Source organism: Bufo bufo, chromosome 4 (genome assembly GCF_905171765.1).
Source record: "Bufo bufo chromosome 4, aBufBuf1.1, whole genome shotgun sequence".
Taxonomy (NCBI): Eukaryota; Metazoa; Chordata; class Amphibia; order Anura; family Bufonidae; genus Bufo; species Bufo bufo.
In genome coordinates this window covers 610,801,962-610,826,692 of record NC_053392.1, presented here as the reverse complement: position 1 = coordinate 610,826,692, position 24,731 = coordinate 610,801,962, and the positions used below count along the sequence as shown (strand labels likewise).

The window sequence follows — 24,731 nt, the reverse complement described above, 5'->3', positions numbered from 1 at the left end:
AACCACTTAGATGAAATCTGCACCAAGACACAATATCTTGTGAACGTTTTACTTTTCATTGCAGTATCGGAGGAGACGGGACTCTGGAAACCTACACGACATTACCAAGTAACAGATTTCATTACACAATTGACTAGTAATATTAAGACTCAGCATTTAGTTTAACATGTATTTTTATTTGAGTCTGATATCCTGTTTACTTATAACCAGCTATTCTCCATATTCTTTTCAGACATTTTTAAGAAATTCAATCCAAATGTAAAGGGATATTCCACTGGTACTGGCACAGCTAATCAAATGTTCAATGTGGCTGTTGGCGGAGCCAAAGCTGAGTAAGTATTACGTATCCAATTATACCATTTATTAAACCAGAAACAATATAACATACTAAAATGCAGATATAAAACTGCCCCTAGGTAGAATATAACAACTATAATACTGCCTTCTATGTACAAGAATATAACTACTATAATACTGGTCCTATGTACAAGAATATAACTACTATAATACTGCTCCTATGTACAAGAATAAAACTACTATAATACTGCTCCTATGTACAAGAATATAACTACTATAATACTGCTCCTATGTACAAGAATATAACTACTATAATACTGCCTCCTATGTACAGGAATATAACTACTATAATACTGCTCCTATGTACAAGAATAAAACTACTATAATACTGCTCCTATGTACAAGAATATAACTACTATAATACTGCTCCTATGTACAAGAATATAACTACTATAATACTGCCTCCTATGTACAGGAATATAACTACTATAATACTGCCCCTATGTACAAGAATATAACTACTATAATACTGCTCCTATGTACAAGAATATAACTACTATAATACTGCTCGTATGTACAAGAATATAACTACTATAATACTGCTCCTATGTACAAGAATATAACTATTATAATACTGCCTCCTATGTACAGGAATATAACTACTATAATACTGCCCCTATGTACAAGAATATAACTACTATAATACTGCCCCTATGTACAAGAATATAACTACTATAATACTGCCCCTATGTACAAGAATATAACTACTATAATACTGCTCCTATGTACAAAAATAAAACTACTATAATACTGCCCCTATGTACAAGAATATAACTACTATAATACTGCTCCTATGTACAAGAATAAAACTACTATAATACTGCTCCTATGTACAAGAATATAACTACTATAATACTGCTCCTATGTACAAGAATAAAACTACTATAATACTGCTCCTATGTACAAGAATATAACTACTATAATACTGCTCCTATGTACAAGAATATAACTACTATAATACTGCCTCCTATGTACAGGAATATAACTACTATAATACTGCCCCTATGTACAAGAATATAACTACTATAATACTGCCCCTATGTACAAGAATATAACTACTATAATACTGCCCCTATGTACAAGAATATAACTACTATAATACTGCTCCTATGTACAAAAATAAAACTACTATAATACTGCCCCTATGTACAAGAATATAACTACTATAATACTGCTCCTATGTACAAGAATAAAACTACTATAATACTGCTCCTATGTACAAGAATATAACTACTATAATACTGCTCCTATGTACAAGAATATAACTACTATAATACTGCTCCTATGTACAAGAATATAACTATTATAATACTGCCTCCTATGTATAGGAATATAACTACTATAATACTGCCCCTATGTACAAGAATATAACTACTATAATACTGCCTCCTATGTACAGTAATATAACTACTATAATACTGCCCCTATGTACAAGAATATAACTATTATAATACTGCCTCCTATGTACAGGAATATAACTACTATAATACTGCCCCTATGTACAAGAATATAACTACTATAATACTGCCTCCTATGTACAAGAATATAACTACTATAATACTGCCCCTATGTACAAGAATATAACTACTATAATACTGCTCCTATGTACAAAAATAAAACTACTATAATACTGCCCCTATGTACAAGAATATAACTACTATAATACTGCTCCTATGTACAAGAATAAAACTACTATAATACTGCTCCTATGTACAAGAATAAAACTACTATAATACTGCTCCTATGTACAAGAATATAACTACTATAATACTGCTCCTATGTACAAGAATATAACTACTATAATACTGCCTCCTATGTACAGGAATATAACTACTATAATACTGCCCCTATGTACAAGAATATAACTACTATAATACTGCCCCTATGTACAAGAATATAACTACTATAATACTGCCCCTATGTACAAGAATATAACTACTATAATACTGCTCCTATGTACAAAAATAAAACTACTATAATACTGCCCCTATGTACAAGAATATAACTACTATAATACTGCTCCTATGTACAAGAATAAAACTACTATAATACTGCTCCTATGTACAAGAATATAACTACTATAATACTGCTCCTATGTACAAGAATATAACTACTATAATACTGCTCCTATGTACAAGAATATAACTATTATAATACTGCCTCCTATGTATAGGAATATAACTACTATAATACTGCCCCTATGTACAAGAATATAACTACTATAATACTGCCCCTATGTACAAGAATATAACTACTATAATACTGCTCCTATGTACAAGAATATAACTACTATAATACTGCTCCTATGTACAAGAATATAACTACTATAATACTGCTCCTATGTACAAGAATATAACTACTATAATACTGCTCCTATGTACAAAAATAAAACTACTATAATACTGCCCCTATGTACAAGAATATAACTACTATAATACTGCTCCTATGTACAAGAATATAACTATTATAATACTGCCTCCTATGTATAGGAATATAACTACTATAATACTGCCCCTATGTACAAGAATATAACTACTATAATACTGCCCCTATGTACAAGAATATAACTACTATAATACTGCTCCTATGTACAAGAATATAACTACTATAATACTGCTCCTATGTACAAGAATATAACTACTATAATACTGCTCCTATGTACAAGAATATAACTACTATAATACTGCTCCTATGTACAAGAATATAACTACTATAATACTGCTCCTATGTACAAGAATATAACTACTATAATACTGCTCCTATGTATAAGAATATAACTACTATAATACTGCTTCTATGTACAAGACTATAACTACTATAATACTGCCTCCTATGTACAAGAATATAACTACTATAATACTGCTCCTATGTACAAGAATATAACTACTATAATACTGCCTCCTATGTACAGGAATATAACTACTATAATACTGCTCCTCTGTACAAGAATATAACTACTATAATGCTGCTCCTATGTACAAGAATAGAACTACTATAATACTGCCTCCTATGTACAGGAATATAACTACTATAATACTGCCCCTATGTACAAGAATATAACTACTATAATACTGCTCCTATGTACAAGAATATAACTACTATAATACTGCTCCTATGTACAAGAATATAACTACTATAATGCTGCTCCTATGTACAAGAATAGAACTACTATAATACTGCTCCTATGTATAAGAATAGAACTACTATAATACTGCCTCCTATGTACAAGAATATAACTACTATAATACTGCTCCTATGTACAAGAATATAACTACTATAATACTGTCTCCTATGTACAAGAATATAACTACTATAATACTGCCTCCTATGTACAAGAATATAACTACTATAATACTGCCTCCTATGTACAAGAATATAACTACTATAATACTGCCTCCTATGTACAAGAATATAACTACTATAATACTGCTCCTATGTACAAGAATATAACTACTATAATACTGCTCCTATGTACAAGAATATAACTACTATAATACTGCTCCTATGTACAAGAATATAACTACTATAATACTGCCCCTATGTACAAGAATATAACTACTATAATACTGCTCCTATGTACAAGAATATAACTACTATAATACTGCTCCTATGTACAAGAATATAACTACTATAATACTGCTCCTATGTACAGGAATATAACTACTATAATACTGCTCCTATGTTAAATAATATATAAGATCTTAATGTGACCTTGGTTTTATGTTGCTGTAATGAAGTGCTGTCATGTTTTTCATGTAGAAACATCCCTGCCCAAGCTGAGAATCTAGTAAAGAAGATGAAGGAGAGCACAGTGAGTGTTGTCAGCGTACTAACAATTGCTGCTTTACAAATTGAGGAATGGAATGAGAGGGTTAAGTTACAGGTTATGTCATATATAGTATAATGCTTGATTTGTTCTTAAAGGGATTATCTGAGAATTAAGAAAATGAAAATGTTGTCTCACAAGTGGCGTTTATCATGTAGAGAAAGTTAATACAAGTTAGACAAGCCCTTTAACCACCTAACTGTTTTGCCCGAGTCCAGCTCAGGCAGTGGGAAAAGTAGTTAACTTTTCTGCCCGAACTGGGGGGAGGGCTGCTTTAGATGCTGCTATCTCCTGAATGGTAGCAGCTTGAAACATCAACTGGTCTTGTTTGAAAGCTGGCATTCCAAATGACAGCTACAGAGGAGAAATCACTGTTAGAAATCGAGTTGGGAATAATTTTATTTACTTTCACCTTCAGCAGTATTACCTGCATCCCGATTTCTATCAGCGATATCTTCCCTTGTACTTAGACACAGATTTATGGCATTTTGGTATTGTCTGAAAGCTTGGAATGCCAGCTTTCAAACAATACAAACCAGAGCTATGAGCAGTTAAAGCAGCCCCCTCCCCTTCAGTCTGCAGGAGAATGAGGGAGCAGCTGCAGAGCTGGCAGGCTGCAGGAGGAAAGGCAAATAGTAAAAAAATATATAGAAATGTGACATTATCATCATTTTAGTGACTCAGATTATAAAATTATATTATTTTTACCACATAGTGAATGCCGCTAAAAAATTCCACAAAATAATGTAAAAATTGCATTTTTTTTATCTTTCCCCCCAAAAATAAAATAATACAAAATGGTTCCTAAAAAACCTACAGCTAATCCAGAAAAATAAAGAAACATTTAGAAGAAAAAATTAAAAAGTTCTGACACAAAGGGGGAAAATATTATTGGTTCTTAAGGCTAAAATTAATGGTCACTAAGGGGTGAAAAATGCAATAGTGTCCCCTGAGCTGTGCGCCAACAAGATTTACTGCAGACACACATTAAAAATCTACAATCAAAAAAAGTTTAGGTTTTTTTGGGGGGCCGGGTTCCAATTTTAACGTGACTGTTAGGAGGTTAAATATGACTTTATTATAAATATATTCCCAAATACCTTTTATTAGTTATAATTATTCCTTTTGTCTGGGGAGAAATCATTAGGGAAATAAAAGGGCCGCCGTCCTATTAGTACACACAGAACCTGTCCTAATCTCACAGGACAAGTTACTTCACAACACTGAGCTAAAGAGCTGCCTTATCCTCCTCTCTGCTCGTCAGGGATTATGATCCTGAATACAGATAAGATCTTCAGCTGAATCTCTGTGGGAATGACGGTCAAGAGGAGACATGAAGAACAGAGAGGAGGTGGGGGTGACACTGATGAGCAGCAGCTCTTGTGTGCAGTCTCCATCACCACAGTCTGTCCTGTCCATTCTCTCTGTACATGTCTCCTCATGATCTCCATTCCTACTGAGATTCAGCTGAAGATCTTATCAGCTGTATTCAGGATCATAATCCCTGACAAACAGAGAGGAGGATGGCAGCTCTTTAGCTCAGTGCTCTGAAGTAACTTGTCCTGCTGTGTGATCAGGACAGGTTCTGTGTGCACTAATAGGACGGCAGCCATTTTATTTCCCTGATGATTGCTCACCAGACAAAACGAGCCAATATAACTAATGAAAGGTATTTGGGAAAATATTTATAATAAAGTCATATTTAAGTGTTTTCATTTTCTTAATTCCCAGAGAATCCCTTTAAGGGTTCCAAAGAGAAACTACTTTTGAGTCCTTGATCACTGACCCTACAGAGCGATTATTTTGTTAGTTTGGGAAAGCAAATCCCCCCGGCTAATGCAGCCCCTCATATATCTGGCTCCCTGATCCCTGTAGGATAGGGCTGTTTTAGCACATTGGGGAGCCCAGTGCCAAGATTACATGAAGGAGCCCCCTCACGAATATTGATAATTGTCTATATATTCAAATAAACGCCATTCAGATATAGAAGTCACTGTTTATTGCTGCTTTTTCGAAATTGAGACAAAACTGTGGAATTTCACTGGAATTTCATGGTAGTTGTTAAAAAAAAAAATGTACATAACCGCTACATGTCACAGTCTCTACAGTCTATAGATTTCCACTTTCTTCTCTATGTGACCCAGACCAACATGGTAACTTCTTCCAACCACATCCCAACAGTGCCCCTGAAATCAACAATGCCAGATGGATAGTGACCCAAACAATAATAGCGGGCCAGATGGTAATAGTGTCCCACATGGTAAAAGTACCTCTCATGTGCTCCACAGAGTAATACAGCCCTATTTAGGTATGATAAAGTAATAGTGTCACATTTAGGCCCAACACAGTAATAGTGCCTCCATGTAGAGTTATCTCAGTAATTGTGCCCCATTTACATTTATCACAGTAATAGTGCCTCCATTTAGATCCAGTACAGTAATATTGCCTCCATTTAGATCCAGTACAGTAATAGTGCCTCCATTTAGATACAGCACAGTAATAGTGCCTCCATTTAGATCCAGTACAGTAATAGTGTCTCCATTTAGATCCAGTACAGTAATAGTGCCTCCATTTAGATCCAGTACAGTAATAGTGCCTCCATTTAGATTTATCACAGTAATAGTGCCTCCATTATTATTATTTATTATTATAGCGCCATTTATTCCATGACGCAGTACATATGATAAGCGGTGCACATTCATAAGGTTAGGGCTACACCACGACATTGATGTCGCACCAATGTCGCGCAACAGTTTTTATAATGATAGTCTATGGTGTCGCCCTGCGACATGCGGCAACGCGACAGTCGCAAAAAAAATCTATCTTGGATGGATTTTTTGCTACTGTGGTGTCGCAGTCGCAGCGCGACACCATAGACTATCATTATAAAAATTGTCGCGCGACACATGTCGTCGTGTAGCCCTAGCCTAATACAGACAACTGCACTAAGCATGAACAAGACGAGTTACAGACTGGTAGAGAAGAAGAGAGGACCCTGCCCATGAGGGCTTACAGTCTACAAGGTATGGAGGAAGGACACAGTAGGTGAGATTCAGATTTATCACAGTAATAGTGCCCCATTTAGATCCAGCACAGTAATAGCGCCCCATTTAGATCCAGCACAGTAATAGCGCCCCATTTAGATCCAGCACAGTAATAGCGCCCCATTTAGATTTATCACAGTAATAGCGCCCCATTTAGATTATTGACAGTAATAGTGCCCCATTTAGATCCATCACAGTAATAGTGCCCCATTTAGATTATTGACAGTAATAGTGCCCCATTTAGATTATTGACAGTAATAGTGCCCCATTTAGATCCATCACAGTAATAGTGCCCCATTTAGATCCAGCACAGTAATAGCGCCCCATTTAGATCCAGCACAGTAATAGCGCCCCATTTAGATCCAGCACAGTAATAGTGCCCCATTTAGATCCAGCACAGTAATAGCGCCCCATTTAGATCCAGCACAGTAATAGCGCCCCATTTAGATCCAGCACAGTAATAGCGCCCCATTTAGATCCATCACAGTAATAGCGCCCCATTTAGATCCAGCACAGTAATAGCGCCCCATTTAGATCCAGCACAGTAATAGCGGCCCATTTAGATTTATCACAGTAATAGCGCCCCATTTAGATTATTGACAGTAATAGTGCCCCATTTAGATCCATCACAGTAATAGTGCCCCATTTAGATCCAGCACAGTAATAGCGCCCCATTTAGATCCAGCACAGTAATAGCGCCCCATTTAGATCCAGCACAGTAATAGCGCCCCATTTAGATCCATCACAGTAATAGTGCCCCATTTAGATCCAGCACAGTAATAGCGCCCCATTTAGATCCAGCACAGTAATAGTGCCCCATTTAGATCCAGCACAGTAATAGCGCCCCATTTAGATCCAGCACAGTAATAGCGCCCCATTTAGATCCAGCACAGTAATAGCGCCCCATTTAGATCCATCACAGTAATAGCGCCCCATTTAGATCCAGCACAGTAATAGCGCCCCATTTAGATCCAGCACAGTAATAGTGCCCCATTTAGATCCATCACAGTAATAGCGCCCCATTTAGATCCAGCACAGTAATAGCGCCCCATTTAGATACAGCACAGTAATAGCGCCCCATTTAGATCCAGTACAGTAATAGTGCCCCATTTAGATCCATCACAGTAATAGTGCCCCATTTAGATCCAGCACAGTAATAGCGCCCCATTTAGATCCAGTACAGTAATAGTGCCTCCATTTAGATCCAGTACAGTAATAGTGCCTCCATTTAGATCCAGTACAGTAATATTGCCTCCATTTAGATCCAGCACAGTAATAGTGCCTCCATTTAGATCCAGTACAGTAATAGTGCCTCCATTTAGATCCAGTACAGTAATAGTGCCTCCATTTAGATTTATCACAGTAATAGTGCCTCCATTATTATTATTTATTATTATAGCGCCATTTATTCCATGACGCAGTACATATGATAAGCGGTGCACATTCATAAGGTTAGGGCTACACCACGACATTGATGTCGCACCAATGTCGCGCAACAGTTTTTATAATGATAGTCTATGGTGTCGCCCTGCGACATGCGGCAACGCGACAGTCGCAAAAAAAATCTATCTTGGATGGATTTTTTGCTACTGTGGTGTCGCAGTCGCAGCGCGACACCATAGACTATCATTATAAAAATTGTCGCGCGACACATGTCGTCGTGTAGCCCTAGCCTAATACAGACAACTGCACTAAGCATGAACAAGACGAGTTACAGACTGGTAGAGAAGAAGAGAGGACCCTGCCCATGAGGGCTTACAGTCTACAAGGTATGGAGGAAGGACACAGTAGGTGAGATTCAGATTTATCACAGTAATAGTGCCCCATTTAGATTTATCACAGTAATAGTGCCCCATTTAGATCCAGCACAGTAATAGCGCCCCATTTAGATCCAGCACAGTAATAGCGCCCCATTTAGATCCAGCACAGTAATAGCGCCCCATTTAGATCCAGCACAGTAATAGCGCCCCATTTAGATTTATCACAGTAATAGTGCCACCATTTAGATTATTGACAGTAATAGTGCCCCATTTAGATCCATCACAGTAATAGTGCCCCATTTAGATCCAGCACAGTAATAGCGGCCCATTTAGATCCAGCACAGTAATAGCGCCCCATTTAGATCCAGCACAGTAATAGCGCCCCATTTAGATCCAGCACAGTAATAGCGCCCCATTTAGATCCAGCACAGTAATAGTGCCCCATTTAGATCCATTACAGTAATAGTGCCCCATTTAGATCCAGCACAGTAATAGTACCCCATTTAGATCCAGCACAGTAATAGTGCCCCATTTAGATCCAGCACAGTAATAGCGCCCCATTTAGATCCAGCACAGTAATAGCGCCCCATTTAGATCCAGCACAGTAATAGCGCCCCATTTAGATCCATCACAGTAATAGCGCCCCATTTAGATCCAGCACAGTAATAGTGCCCCATTTAGATCCAGCACAGTAATAGCGCCCCATTTAGATCCAGCACAGTAATAGTGCCCCATTTAGATCCAGCACAGTAATAGCGCCCCATTTAGATCCAGCACAGTAATAGCGCCCCATTTAGATCCAGCACAGTAATAGCGCCCCATTTAGATCCAGCACAGTAATAGTGCCCCATTTAGATCCAGCACAGTAATAGTGTATCAGTTTAGGTCCAACAAAGTAATAGTTTTACATCCCACAAAGCTATAGCTCCCCCATTTAGGTCCCACCAGTAATAATAACCCTTTTCAGAACCTAGAATAAAATACTCCCTTTGCGTTCCCCAGTAACAAGTGCAATTAAAAGTACAGCATGATACTTACCTAACCCTGTGCGGTGTGTGACCTGCCACTTCTGAAGCTGCTAAAAAATACACACCTGTGTGCACTATGGTGCATATTTCCATTGAAATCAATAGGAAGCGGGTTCAACTTCATAGCATCTTGGACACGTATTATGCAATGTTTTGTTTCTGTGTGAACATAGCCTTAGTCTTTCAGTGGAATTAGCCTTTAAAGGATTATCATTCAACAAAATGAACACCTGAGTGATCTGAGAAAGACTGTTTGCTATGGACAAGTTGGCTGGTTGTCAGGCTGTCTACTCTGTCAGTCTGTCTACTCTGTCAGTCTGTCTACTCTGTCAGTCTGTCTACTCTGTCAGTCTGTCTACTCTGTCAGTCTGTCTACTGACTTTAGATCAAAGCTAGATTGCCCTGTACTGACAGAAGAAAAGGGAAAAAGCTGCCTGTCCGCCATCTCACCGTGTCATTCAGCATCTCTGCTGGCACTAGTAATCAGATTTTCTATAATAATACACCCCCATAATAACTATAGGTGTGCAGTATAGTGCTCGGGGGTCCAGCTCTGTAATGATGAGCCCATAATGGACGCTCACTACTTTCCTCTTCACTTTCTGTTAGGAAATTAACTTTTCAGAAGACTGGAAGCTGATCACAGTTTTTATTGGTGGTAATGACCTCTGCCAGTACTGCCGGAACCGGGTGAGTAAATCTAATTAAAAGTAAGTATTACAAGTCATAGTATAGAAAGCACTGCATTTTTTCTTTTATTTTCACACACCAAGAACTCTTTACTGTGCTGTCCTTCTGTTATTCCTCCTGGAAATGTGTTTGACAACTAGGTGTTACAAGAGTGATGTATCCCAATTAACCCTTTGGATACCGGAGTTGTTTTTTTTTTCCATTTTTGCGTTTTCATTTTTCTTCCCTATTTTCCGTGAGCCATAACTTTTTTATTTTTCTGGTCACGTAGCTGTATGAGGGCTTATTTTTTGCGAGACAAGTTTTACTTTCTAATTCCACCATTAATAATGGCATAAAATGTTGTGGGAAGTGGTAAAAAAATTCCAAACGGGGTGAAATTGGAAAAACAAACGCAATCCCTCCACCGTTTTACGGGTTTTGTTCCCACAGCGTTTTGTTTATGGCAAAACTGACCCATGTCCTTTATTCTCTGGGTCAGTACGATTAGAAAGATACCCCATATGTATAGGTTCCTTATGTCTAAATAGTGTAAAAATAAATGTAAACTTTGAGAACATTTTTTATTTTTTTATATCACCATATTCTGACCCCCATAACATTTTTATACTTATGTCTACTGAGCTGTTTAGGGGCTCATTTTTCGCCGGAACAATCTGTACTTTTAACTGATACCATTTTGGAGTATGCGTGACTTTTTGATCAAATTTTATTAAATTTTTTTGGGTAAGAGAAGCAATGAAAAAATGGCAAATTGGCCATTTTGACCCTTTTTTCCCATTTGCCGTATTGGAATATTTTTTTTCTATTTTAATAGTATGAGCATTTTCGGTCACGGTGATACCCGTGATGTTTATATTTATTGTTATTTAGGTATTTATTTTTTAATTATACGGAAAGGGGAGTGATTTAAATTTTGATATATTTTTTATATATTTTTTTTAAAAAAATTGTGATCATTATGTGCCTCATATATGAGCTTATTACATTTTTATTTTTTTTATTTTGGTTTATCTGGAATTTTTTACTAGCTTATTTTGCTCACTTTAGCTAATTTTGTATCCTGGCCTGCCATCTGGTGTACAAAATAAGAATTGCAGTTTGAATACTGCTAGCTTTTTCAATAAAGCTACCAGTATTCAGCGCAACTATCTATGCCCGGATTTTGCGCATTTAGGTGCCGTGATCTCACTTGATCACGGCATCTAAAGCATTTAATTACCGCGATCTGCATTATTGCCGATTGTGGTAATTAGCCACAGGTCTCTGCTGTTTGAAACAGCAGAGACTTGCAGGCCACGACGCCCGCTGCACGCGCGAGCGGGCGTGATGCTTGCACAGCGCTACCAGCGCCGTACATGTACGGCGCTGGTAGCGAAAGGATTAAAGAGCATCTGTCAGCAGATTTGTACCTATGCCTCTGCCCTTGCTCTGCTAATTGGAGCAGCGGCGCAGGGAGGAAATAGCAGCAGGTAGGTGCTTCTTCACCTGTGGGGGGCTGTCCTGCTAATGAGGTGAATCAGTTTGCTTCTCTCTAATTCTTACCCCAATACATCCTCAAATACTATGTAACAGTCACTATCCTATTACATTTCCAGACTCTGCCCTTACCCCAGGCATGCTTTGACTATTTTCGGAAGTCCCATAGCAAGGAATGGAGATAGGCACGCCTGTGCAGGCCACTTTCCATTCACAGTGGTGCACCTTGGGCCCCCATTTTTAACATAGGAGCCGGTTCCACGTGTGGGACTCACACCTATGGAACACTTATGGCATGCCCTGTTAGGGTTTCTGTAGGTATGATAATAATGCTATCACATTTACTTTCCAGGAGCGCTATTCTCTGAGCAATCACGTGAAGCATATTGAGAGAGCCCTGGACACGTTCTATCAAGAGGTGCGGCCCATAGACTCCCATCTGTGCCTCGTATCTCCTCGATCACACTATAGCATTGCTCAGTATTACTTCTAACTCTGTCTCCCTATAGATTCCTCGCGTTTTCATCAACCTGGTGCAAATCATGGAGATCGAGGGACTGCGCAGAGTCAATGCCGAGACCTTTGGCTGCAGCATCTTAAAGCCGTAAGTGTACTATCCCCAGGTCCAGCTGGTGTTGGGAGTCCTACAGGCAATGCATCCTGGGAAAAGTAGGCAAATGAGTCCTCCTGTAGGAGGAAACTGTCTCTACTGCCACCTATAGGTCGCTATCTTGAGTCTTGAAACAAGACGACTTGGGAAGAAACAAGAACCCGGATGAAAACTTGCAAGCTTCATACACATGGCCCAAGTCCGACCTGTGCTAACCACTGAGCCAACCACTGTATGTCTGAACTACCGTATATATATATATATATATATATATATATATTTATTTACACCATGTGCACCATAAACCGATCAAGCATTCTTCATTGTATAGGAAACTGGAGGCCACAGAATTGTTCTGCTTATAAGTGGGGGTCCTAGAGGGTAACCCCCTCTCCAATCAGAAATTTATATAACTGCTTTCAGTTGCCCCCCCCAAAAGCCACTGGTACTCAGAAATCATTTGTTTTCCTTTCTTGCAGAAACGCTTGCCCCTGCTTCATTAACCCACCAGAGGGATCACCAGAACTGAGCGAAATAAAGACATTCAACAGAAATTTGCAGGTGAGTGGTCAGATGATGTGTCAGTGACATATACACCGCAGACAGGGGGCGCACTTAGCAAGGTTTTCCTAGTACACAGAAGCTCCCCACCTCCTGCGGCAATCAAGACATGCAGCCAAATTCTGTCTACCTGCAGCCTCCACTAGAGGGAGCTCCAGGCAATATGGACTAATAGGATCAAGCTACAAAAATCTGCAACAGGGTTTGTCAACTCTTGACAGCAGATCTGACTACTTGTGAGAGGAACAAGCCTCGCAGCACCTTATTAGTAGGCAAATGTAACTTTCTGGAGTCTGAGAAAAGCTGTATCTAAATTAGTTTTCCCAAAAACACATATAACTTAGAAGTGGCTGGACAAAATATGTAAAGAAATGACAACAGACGATATGGATGACATGTGTTGATGGACACTTTCTCCTGCACAGGTGCATGTAGCTGCGCTGACCGAGAAGTACAAAGGCCGAGAAGATTTTGCTGCAGTGGCTCAACCATTCTTCACAAACACTGTGGTACCTGTGGACGGTGTAAGTTATGGAGTAACACGGAGTTACCAGGAGTATGGCTGAGCAGAGTGGGTGGAAAGTGGCAGAGCAGGGGCTGACGCCATTATGCCTGTCCCACTGCATAGTGCAGAGCTTTAATTAGTTCTGGAGCAGTAGTGTAAAGTCTGGACTAATCCTGGAGCAGTAATGTAAAGCTCTGGATTAGTCCTGGAGCAGTGGTACAGAGCTCTGGATTAGTCCTGCTGCAGTGGTGCAGAGCTCTGGATTATTCCTGGAGCAGTGGTACAGAGCTCTGGATTAGTCCTGGAGCAGTGGTGCAGAGTTCTGGATTAGTCCTGGAGCAGTGGTGCAGAGCTCTGGTTAGTCCTGGAGCAGTAGTGCAGAGCTCTGGATTAGTCCTGGAGCAGTGGTGCAGAGCTCTGGATTCGTCCTGGAGCAGTGGTACAGAGCTCTGGATTTGTCCTGGAGCAGTGGTGCAGAGCTCTGGATTAGTTCTGGAGCAGTGGTACAGAGCTCTGGATTAGTCCTGGCGCAGTGGTACAGAGCTCTGGATTAGTCCTGGAGCAGTGGTACAGAGCTCTGGATTAGTCCTGGAGCAGTGGTGCAGAGCTCTGGATTAGTTCTGGAGCAGTGGTATAGAGCTCTGGATTAGTCCTGGAGCAGTGGTACAGAGCTCTGGATTAGTCCTGGCGCAGTGGTACAGAGCTCTGGATTAGTCCTGGAGCAGTGGTGCAGAGCTCTGGATTAGTCCTGGCGCAGTGGTACAGAGCTCTGGATTAGTCCTGGAGCAGTGGTACAGAGCTCTGGATTAGTCCTGGAGCAGTGGTACAGAGCTCTGGATTAGTCCTGGAGCAGTGGTGCAGAGCTCTGGATTAGTTCTGGAGCAGTGGTATAGAGCTCTGGATTAGTCCTGGAGCAGTGGTATAGAGCTCTGGATTAGTCCTGGAGCAGTGGTGCAGAGCTCTGGATTAGTTCTGGAGCAGTGGTATAGAGCTCTGGATTAGTCCTGGAGCAGTGGTATAGAGCTCTGGATTAGTCCTGGAGCAGTGGTGCAGAGCTCTGGATTAGTCCTGGAGCAGTGGTGCAGAGCTCTGGATTAGTTCTGGAGCAGTGGTATAGAGCTCTGGATTAGTCCTGGAGGAGTGGTATAGAGCTCTGGATTAGTCCTGGAGCAGTGGTACAGAGCTCTGGATTTGTCCTGGAGCAGTGGTGCAGAGCTCTGGATTAGTTCTGGAGCAGTGGTACAGAGCTCTGGATTAGTCCTGGCGCAGTGGTACAGAGCTCTGGATTAGTCCTGGCGCAGTGGTACAGAGCTCTGGATTAGTCCTGGAGGAGTGGTATAGAGCTCTGGATTAGTCCTGGAGCAGTGGTACAGAGCTCTGGATTTGTCCTGGAGCAGTGGTGCAGAGCTCTGGATTAGTTCTGGAGCAGTGGTACAGAGCTCTGGATTAGTCCTGGCGCAGTGGTACAGAGCTCTGGATTAGTCCTGGCGCAGTGGTACAGAGCTCTGGATTAGTCCTGGAGCAGTGGTACAGAGCTCTGGATTAGTCCTGGAGCAGTGGTACAGAGCTCTGGATTAGTTCTGGAGCAGCAGTGTGCAGCACATTACAATGTGACCTCTTTACCGCAGGATGGGATGCCCGACCTGAGCTTCTTCTCTGTAGACTGCTTCCATTTCTCTGAGAGAGGACACGCTGAGATGGCCATCGCCCTGTGGAACAACATGGTAAGATCAGCAGGGGGCGCTCTCATACCTCCTAACCTTTGAAAAACAGATGTGTGAGGGTATAGTGCTGCTGCTGTGGAGCGCCAGCGGCTGAGCTGCATGGTGAATGTGGGTGCGATGGTTCTCTGTTTCATCATTACAATCAGAAGTCTGGGGCGCCCTATGGACACAGAGACAGCTGAGAGCGGGACATACCTTAGCCATTCCGGGACCGTGGGACAGCCACCGAAATCTGTGACAGTGGGGAGGTATGAACATATGATTGGCAGTGCGCTGAATTGCCTCTTTCTCTGTTTCATCCTCAGATTGAACCAGTTGGAGAAAAGTTGAGCTACAACAATTTCACCCACAGCCGCTCCAAACTGAAATGTCCGACCAACGTAAGTACAACCAGAGGAGGTGCGCAGCGAAATGTGCTGTTCATGCATCTCATCCGCCACACTCAGTGTATCCGCCAGGTTATTAAAGGGATTGCCTGGGCTTTTAACCCCCCGTCTCTCTTCCTGCTGCTTTGCCATAGACATAGCAGTAGCAGGAAGAGGGAAGGGAGATGGCACGTGCACACTGCGTGCGCCGTCTCCTCATACGACTGATGGGCAGGGGTGCCGGGTGTCGGACCCCCACCGATCTGATATAGATGACCTATCCTGAGGATAGGTCATCAATATTGGAGAGCCCGGAGAACCCCTTTAATAATTCTTATAATTCTTCATATGGCGCCAACATATTGCTCAGCGCTGTACAATCAGAGGACAATAGTCCGATCAGGCAGCCTGTATCTGTCTATGTGCAGGAGGCTGAACAGACAGATTCTGACCGCTGCCGTCAGGATGGACAGATTAGCAGAGAGTCAGAGTAAGGCTACGTCTACACGACGACATTAGTCGCGCGACAGATAGGGCACAACTACACTGCAACATTTGTAGCGCAACATTTTGTTGCACTAATGTCGCGCAACAATTTTTACAATGGCAGTCTATGGTGTCGCACTGCAACATGCAACATGATGCGACGCAACAGTCGCAGAAAAATCCATCTCGAATGGATTTTCTGCGACTGTTGCGTCGCAGTCGCAGCATGTTGCATGTTGCAGTGCGACACCATAGACTGCCATTATAAAAATTGTTGCGCGACAAATGTCATCGTGTAGACGTAGCCTAAGGCTACTTTCACACAGGCTGTTCACCCCGTCGGATCCGTCCTGCCGCTATTTCGCTGTGCCGCCGTTCCGTCCCCATTGACTATAACGTGGACGGGGGCGGAGCTTCATCGCAGCACGGCGAGAGGCCGTCGGACAAAAAAGTCGGACATGTCGTAGTTTTAGTCCGGCGGCCTTTCGCCGCGCACTGCCGTGCTGGGCCGGAGCTCCGCCCCCGTCCCCATTATAGTCAATGAGCGACGGAGCGGCGGTCCAGGAGCACGGCGAAATAGCGGCAGGACGGATCCGACGGGGTGAACAGCCTGTCGGATCCGTCCTGCCGCTAGTGTGAAAGTAACTCAGTGTATAGAAACGTATTACTTGACGAACTCATAGATTATAATTGGGCAAACATAGTCCAAAAGTGCAGACTTCCGATTTGGAGAATAGAATACATACCACACTTTTCTGTCCTGCAAAAAATAAAAAACAAAAGGATAGAAAAACGTATAATATTTTTTTTTTACATGAACGGGAGACGGGTGGAAGTGCAAGACGATATGTTTCCATCCTTTAAATGTATCTCTTTTTTTCAGATAAAGTCTTTATATTTTTGTGAAACCTTTTAACCTTTTTTAAAATAAAAATGTATGCTTTTTTATTAAAATTTATTAAAACATATCCAATAGAAAAAAGGATAGATAACTACAAAATTGCATACTTTTGTGTAAGTTTTTTTTACTGTATGTCTAAACATATCCGCTTCACATACAGCAGCCCTAATTATTGCTTTCTGTCAGTGAATAGAACTATTCTTATTTCCAATCCGCTTACACGGGTAGAGAGCTTGTCATGGTGGATCAGGGTTCTCTCTCAAAAAGATACAGAATAGTGAGTGCAGCTCTGAAGTATAATACATGATGTAACTCAGGACCAGTACAGGATAAGTATTAAGGCCGATTAATTGGCCTGTATTTGTGGGAGGGGCGCCCTGCCCTATATCTAGGACGCACCTTTCTCCAGAGGGGACGGACGGCAGCAGTGTTCCTGTTACAGCCGGCGGCGTCAGCATCTCCTAGGCGGCAGAGCGTCACTTCCGGTCGGCGCTTCCTCCTGCAGTCCGGCGTCCTGTTCCTCCTCGTGCGGCTGCCTCAGCGCAGTGTCGGCTCCTTAGTCCGGTCGGTGGGGTCGGTCCCTCTAAGGTATGAGAGGGACATCCCCACACCGGAACGGCAGTCTGGCAGCACGCCCCGCTCCCACGTGACTTGCACGCAGGTAGCAGGAGTCAGCGGGACTCCGTTCGTATATTTGCTGGGGCTACTCGCATTAGGCTCTATCTTTCTGCATTGGGGGAGGCTTGTAAGGGAGTAAGGACTGGGGGAGGGGGGGGAATGTCAATGAGAAGGCTAGTCTTTGAGGGCGGAGTTTCAATCTGCCTGATTAATCACAGCCTAGCTGTTTTTAACTTTTCTGTCAAGACGAATTTGGTATATTCACCATGACTGCTATATGGGGGGCAAAGTCTGGCACGTGCCGCCGTGCTATCAGTTAGGTAGGGGGTTAATGCCATACAGCGTGATGGTGATGAGTTGTTGGGGGTAGTACCCCCAGTAACAGGCGCCCCTAGACGTAGGCCAGCAGGGGCACGCCAGACCCTTCACATTGTGTGGCATTCCATTGTTCTGTGTCAGATGGGCAGGTTTCTCACTTGCCTGTCTTCATACACTTGTCGCAATTTGCTTGCTACGTAGATAGCTGTGTTTTATCTTTGGCATCGGCACGTCAGCCGTTCAGCCAACTCCGTGAGAACCCCGGCAATCTGACAATCGTGTCTCGTCACCCAGCTTCGGGCCACCTGAACGCAGGCGCAAGCGTTGTTAAAAAAAAAAAAAACCGTATTCTGCTTAATTCGTGCGAACAGGTCTATTTCCACGGTTGGTTCCTTGTGTTCTTCTCGTATCAGCATCATGTCCGGTTTCCGGTAAGGTCCTCCTTCTTTGTCTCTAATTTATTTTCCACTGTCACACGTCTCCTCTTTCTCCGTACCTGTCAGGTGGTCACCAGGGTCAGTTACCTTTGCATGATGGTTTCTGCAGTGGCGGTGGTGGTGTCTAGGCACGGGTGGTAGTCAAATTGTTGCTAAACAGTAGTAGTGACGGTCCGTTTTTTGCTTGCTTTACAGTCACAGAGAGCGTGTCCGCTAGGTTGCCGGAAGACAAGTTGGTTAGGGTCCGCGCAGCCATTCACAGTTTTGTCACTGGTAGGGTCACCACCAAGGTGGAACTGCAGTCGTTGTTAGGCATGTAAAGTGTGCGATGCGCGTCATTCCTCAGGGTAGGTTTTCGTAGCCAGATTGTTACCACTCCCACTGTCATAGCTATCATCCAGCCATGTCTCAGTTATTCCCACTGTCACAGCTATCATCCAGCCATGTCTCAGTTATTCCCACTGTCATAGCTATCATCCAGCCATGTCTCAGTTATTCCCACTGTCATAGCTATCATCCAGCCGTGTCTCAGTTATTCCCACTGTCATAGCTATCATCCAGCCGTGTCTCAGTTATTCCCACTGTCATAGCTATCATCCAGCCGTGTCTCAGTTATTCCCACTGTCATAGCTATCATCCAGCCATGTCTCAGTTATTCCCACTGTCATAGCTATCATCCAGCCATGTCTGTTATTCCCACTGCCATAGCTATCATCCAGCCGTGTCTCAGTTATTCCCACTGTCATAGCTATCATCCAGCCGTGTCTCAGTTATTCCCACTGTCATAGCTGTCATCCAGCCATGTCTCAGTTATTCCCACTGCCATAGCTATCATCCAGCCGTGTCTCAGTTATTACCACTATGTCATAGCTATCATCCAGCCATGTCTCAGATATTCCCACTGTCATAGCTATCATCCAGCCGTGTCTCAGTTATTCCCACTATGTCATAGCTATCATCCAGCCGTGTCTCAGTTATTCCCACTGTCATAGCTATCCTCCCGCCATGTCTCAGTTATTCCCACTATGTCATAGCCATCATCCAGCCATGTCTCAGTTATTCCCCCTGTCATAGCTATCATCCAGCCGTGTCTCAGTTATTCCCACTGTCATAGCTATCATCCAGCCATGTCTCAGTTATTCCCACTGCCATAGCTATCATCCAGCCGTGTCTCAGTTATTCCCACTGTCATAGCTATCATCCAGCCGTGTCTCAGTTATTCCCACTGTCATAGCTATCATCCAGCCATGTCTCAGTTATTCCCACTGTCATAGCTATCATCCAGCCATGTCTCAGTTATTCCCACTGCCATAGCTATCATCCAGCCGTGTCTCAGTTATTCCCACTGTCATAGCTATCATCCAGCCATGTCTCAGTTATTCCCACTGCCATAGCTATCATCCAGCCGTGTCTCAGTTATTCCCACTGTCATAGCTATCATCAGCCATGTCTCAGTTATTCCCACTGTCATAGCTATCATCCAGCCATGTCTCAGTTATTCCCACTGTCATAGCTATCATCCAGCCATGTGTCAGTTATTCCCACTGTCATAGCTATCATCCAGCCATGTCTCAGTTATTCCCACTGTCATAGCTATCATCCAGCCATGTCTCAGTTATTCCCACTGTCATAGCTATCATCCAGCCGTGTCTCAGTTATTCCCACTGTCATAGCCATCATCCAGCCAGGTCTCAGTTATTCCCACTGTCATAGCTATCATCCAGCCATGTCTGTTATTCCCACTGTCATAGCTATCATCCAGCCGTGTCTCAGTTATTCCCACTGTCATAGCTATCATCCAGCCGTGTCTCAGTTATTCCCACTGTCATAGCTATCATCCAGCCGTGTCTCAGTTATTTCCTGTCAGGATAGTCCAGTGTTCCTGGACAGTCAAGCGCAAGCGGATTTGAGCATGTGGGACCACTTCTTGAGTCATTGGAATGGCGTGTCCATGTTTGTCCCGGCGGTCTCCCACAACTCCCCCGTCATATTCTCCAACAGCGGGGTCAGCACTGGTTTCGCTGCTATTTTTGGCCCCCATTGGCTGAATGGGGCGTGGCCGGAGGAGTTTTGCGAGGCCACGGGAATTTCCAGGCAACGGAGGCTAGGGACCTGTATCCCGTGGTGGCAGCAGCGCATGTTTAGGGTAACCATTGGACAGGCCGTACTGTGGTCTAAATGACCAAGACCTCCCAGTCAGGTCCCCCTACCCAGGTCAAATTCTTCCCCACGTCTCACAAATGGGGTCCGGTCCACGTCCTGCAGGGATTGTCAGGGGCACTGGCCGGTCGCGGCACTAACACCCCACTGTTACCCTTCGGGACAGCAGCGTTGTCTACCTCCCAATTCATAGCGCATGCGCGTATACTGGCGGTCAATCTAGGTTTTGACCCCCTCACGGTGTCAGGGCATTCGTTCAGGGTTGGGGCAGCCTCGGCCGCTTCAGGAATCAGGTGCCAGCCCACATTATCCGTAAGTTGGGCCGGTGGCGCTCGTCTTGTTACAGCCGTTATGTTCCGAACCCCGTTAGCGAGATTTCTTGTGCCTTTCAGAATTTGGCGTTGTAATACGTCAATGAACACGCTTTGTATTTTCATGCTGGGTTTTTGGCCTCTTTCAGGTGTACTCTCGACGGAAGCGGTTATGGCACAACTCAAGCCGCTAGTTCTGTTGGGGCATACATTAGGGGGTAGGTTCTTTCACATATAGCCCCGACCACAAGTATTAAGGCCGATTAATTGGCCTGTATTTGTGGGAGGGGCGCCCTGCCCTATATCTAGGACGCACCTTTCTCCAGAGGGGACGGACGGCAGCAGTGTTCCCCTCCCAGCCCGCCCTTTTCCTTTCACTCTCCTACAGGGTATGCCCTCTTTCAGGTGTACTCTCGACGGAAGCGGTTATGGCACAACTCAAGCCGCTAGTTCTGTTGGGGCATACATTAGGGGGTAGGTTCTTTCACATATAGCCCCGACCACAAGTAATGTTGTGTATGTACACAGTGACTGCACCAGCAGAATAGTGAGTGCGGCTCTGGAGTATAATACAGGATGTAACTCAGGATCAGTACAGGATAAGTAATGTAATGTATGTACACAGTGACTGCACCAGCAGAATAGTGAGTGCAGCTCTGGAGTATAATACAGGATGTAACTCAGGATCAGTACAGGATAAGTAATGTATGTACACAGTGACTCCACCAGCAGAATAGTGAGTGCAGCTCTGGAGTATAATACAGGATGTAACTCAAGATCAGTACAGGATAAGTAATGTAATGTATGTACACAGTGACTCCACCAGCAGAATAGTGAGTGCAGCTCTGGAGTATAATACAGGATGTAACTCAGGATCAGTACAGGATAAGTAATGTAATGTATGTTCACAGTGACTCCACCAGCAGAATAGTGAGTGCAGCTCTGGAGTATAATATAGAATATAGCTCAGGATCAGTACAGGATAAGTAATGTAATGTATGTTCACAGTGACTGCACTAGCAGAATAGTGAGTGCAGCTCTGGAGTATAATACAGGATGTAACTCAGGGTCAGTACAGGATAAGTAATGTAATGTCTGTACACAGTGACTCCACCAGCAGAATAGTGAGTGCAGCTCTGGAGTATAAAACAGGATGTAACTCAGGATCAGTACAGGATCAGTAATGTATGTACACAGTGACTGCACCAGCAGAATAGTGACTGCAGCTCTTGAGTATAATACAATATGTAACTCAGGATCATTACAGGATAGTTAATAGTATGTACACAGTGACTGCACCAGCAGAATAGTGACTGCAGCTCTGGAGTATAATACAAGATGTAACTCAGGATCATTACAGGATAGTTAATAGTATGTACACAGTGACCCCTCCATCAATTGAAAACTCATCCATGTGATGTCTCTTTGATTCTTCTCTCAGGAGCATCCATTCCTCTTCACCCTGAAGAACAGCAGACTGCCAGAAGAAGAGATCCCCTCTGAAGACAATGATGGCGACCAGGTTCCAATGTGGTCGGTGATTGTGGCCTCCATCGGGGGTGTTGCTCTGGGCAGCGCAATTGTCGGGATTGCAATGTCAATGACAAAACGGAGGAGATCTAATAAGAAAAAACGGATGAGCGAAAGTGGCTCCTCGTTCTGAGTGGCGAGGTTCAAGTAATGTCCATATGAGAGGGATACAACTCGGGGTATTCCCGAAACATCGTCTATAATATTCAACCATAAAAATGACAAATCTCATGATAAGAAGCTCAACCAAAGTCTTCCACCTAATTCCATTAATTAAGATACGTTATAACAGAAGTAAAGGAGTAAAGCAGTTATCAGAAAGTCTACAATGTACTTGCCATCATCACACCCCATTGTAGTATATGAAGGAGTCTCCTATATGGAGCAGCACAAGACTGATCATGAGATAATTTAGTAAATTATACGTAAACTCTGACATGGCCGAATAGTGGTTCTGCACTTACAGGACAACCCCCGAGGAGCTCAGGGGACGGTCTATATGCAGATGAGGTTCACCAATCCTCAAGGCACATCACCTGACCAAACCGTCCAATGCCAGAGCTGATCTTTTTCGATTCTGCAGAGTAGTCGGGAGAGGTCAGAGACTCCCATCCTCGTATAGCCAGAACTATGGACACCATAGCCAACCCCCGGGGGTCCAATTGGGGGCGCACAGCACCATTAGGTCCTCTGTTTTGCATAAATGATCACGCCCGCAGTGTGTAGATAGGCAATAGGTGACATGATTACAGCTGAGTTCACAGAATGGCAGGAAATGTGTCTATGAATGGATCCTGTATTATATTATGATGTTCTGCGTCCAGCGAAATAATAAAGAACATAAAGAAAAGTGTCATTGTCATTGTGACCTCCAATCTGTGGCTCTACCGATGTTGTAAAAACTACAACTCCCAGCATGGCCTGTGCCAACTACCCGCCTGGTGTCACTCTAGGTGTAACCCCAGTCTAGGCAGAGAAGGTAATAATAGGAAAAGACACTGTTAACGCAGATATCAATGTCACCACTAGAGGGCACTCACTGCAGCTGTAATACCAGAGTTAACAAGCTCCGCCTCTGATGCAACCAGATGTAAAGCAGCTATCCTATAAGTCAGAGTTCCACCCTTTAAATAGGCCTTGAGACATGACTTGGATAAAAAGAAAATGTCGGGAGGGGGGGGGGGGGGGACCAGCTATCGTAGATGTTCATCCCCTTTAAGACATACATAATTTTAGCAAGTACCATCAGATAAAAAAAAAAAAAAACAGCAAAGTTAAGAAAAAGTAAGCTCTGTAAATAGAATGCCACAGTTGACAGTGGCTACTGACACAAAGTTAAATCAGTAGGAGAAAAGGAGACGAGTAAGGCTTGTTTTATTGAAAATTACATGCTGGGTAATTCAAAGCCCCCTCCGCTATTTTAAAGGGATATTCTCACCTTAGACACTTGTGGTAACTCCACGACAAGGTACCCCTGGACTGTTCCATGACAGTTTCATTCTAAACCTGGATGCGGTGGCAGGCGGCCGACTCACCCCCATTCTGGAGATACCAGAGGTGTATCCTGTCGTTATGCCTAAATGTGTTATATGTGAATACCCCTTTGAATATTTTATTTTTTTATTTTTTTGTAAATTCAGCCATATTGTGTCAAGTTATTATCTAATATACAACCCACATACTATAAAGTATCAAGATAATACCGCTATAATGCCCAAATAATACTGCTACATACCACCCATATAATACCGCCATATGTAATACTGCCACATGGAACCCACATAATACTGCCATTTAGAGCCAACATAATACTGTCATATATAATACTGTCACATAGAGCCAACATAATACTGACTACAAATTGGCGTGGTATTAAAAAGCAGGAAGTGCTCAACCCCATATGCAGTGGGGCATCTATACCGGGGGGGGGGGGGGGGGGGGGGGGGGCAGATTCTGCACTTGTGGCCCGCTGCTAATGGCAATCCCCAGCAAAAATGCATACAATGGAGGATGCCTGCAGC

General features: G+C 42.9%; 1 protein-coding gene across 1 annotated transcript in view; it reads left to right on the top strand.

The window, feature by feature from the left end:
- The window catches only part of PLB1 (phospholipase B1), a 129,755-nt gene extending 106,225 nt beyond the window's left edge, over window positions 1–23,530 (top strand). Inside the window, exons 48-58 of the mRNA XM_040430234.1 lie at window positions 65–108; window positions 233–332; window positions 4,117–4,168; window positions 10,625–10,705; window positions 12,537–12,602; window positions 12,694–12,788; window positions 13,274–13,355; window positions 13,781–13,879; window positions 15,489–15,584; window positions 15,890–15,964; window positions 22,622–23,530. Coding sequence (XP_040286168.1) covers window positions 65–108; window positions 233–332; window positions 4,117–4,168; window positions 10,625–10,705; window positions 12,537–12,602; window positions 12,694–12,788; window positions 13,274–13,355; window positions 13,781–13,879; window positions 15,489–15,584; window positions 15,890–15,964; window positions 22,622–22,843 — 1,012 coding nt within the window. The 3' untranslated portion in view covers window positions 22,844–23,530. The remainder of the gene's footprint in view (window positions 1–64; window positions 109–232; window positions 333–4,116; window positions 4,169–10,624; window positions 10,706–12,536; window positions 12,603–12,693; window positions 12,789–13,273; window positions 13,356–13,780; window positions 13,880–15,488; window positions 15,585–15,889; window positions 15,965–22,621) is intronic.
- The last annotated feature ends 1,201 nt before the right edge of the window (window positions 23,531–24,731 follow it).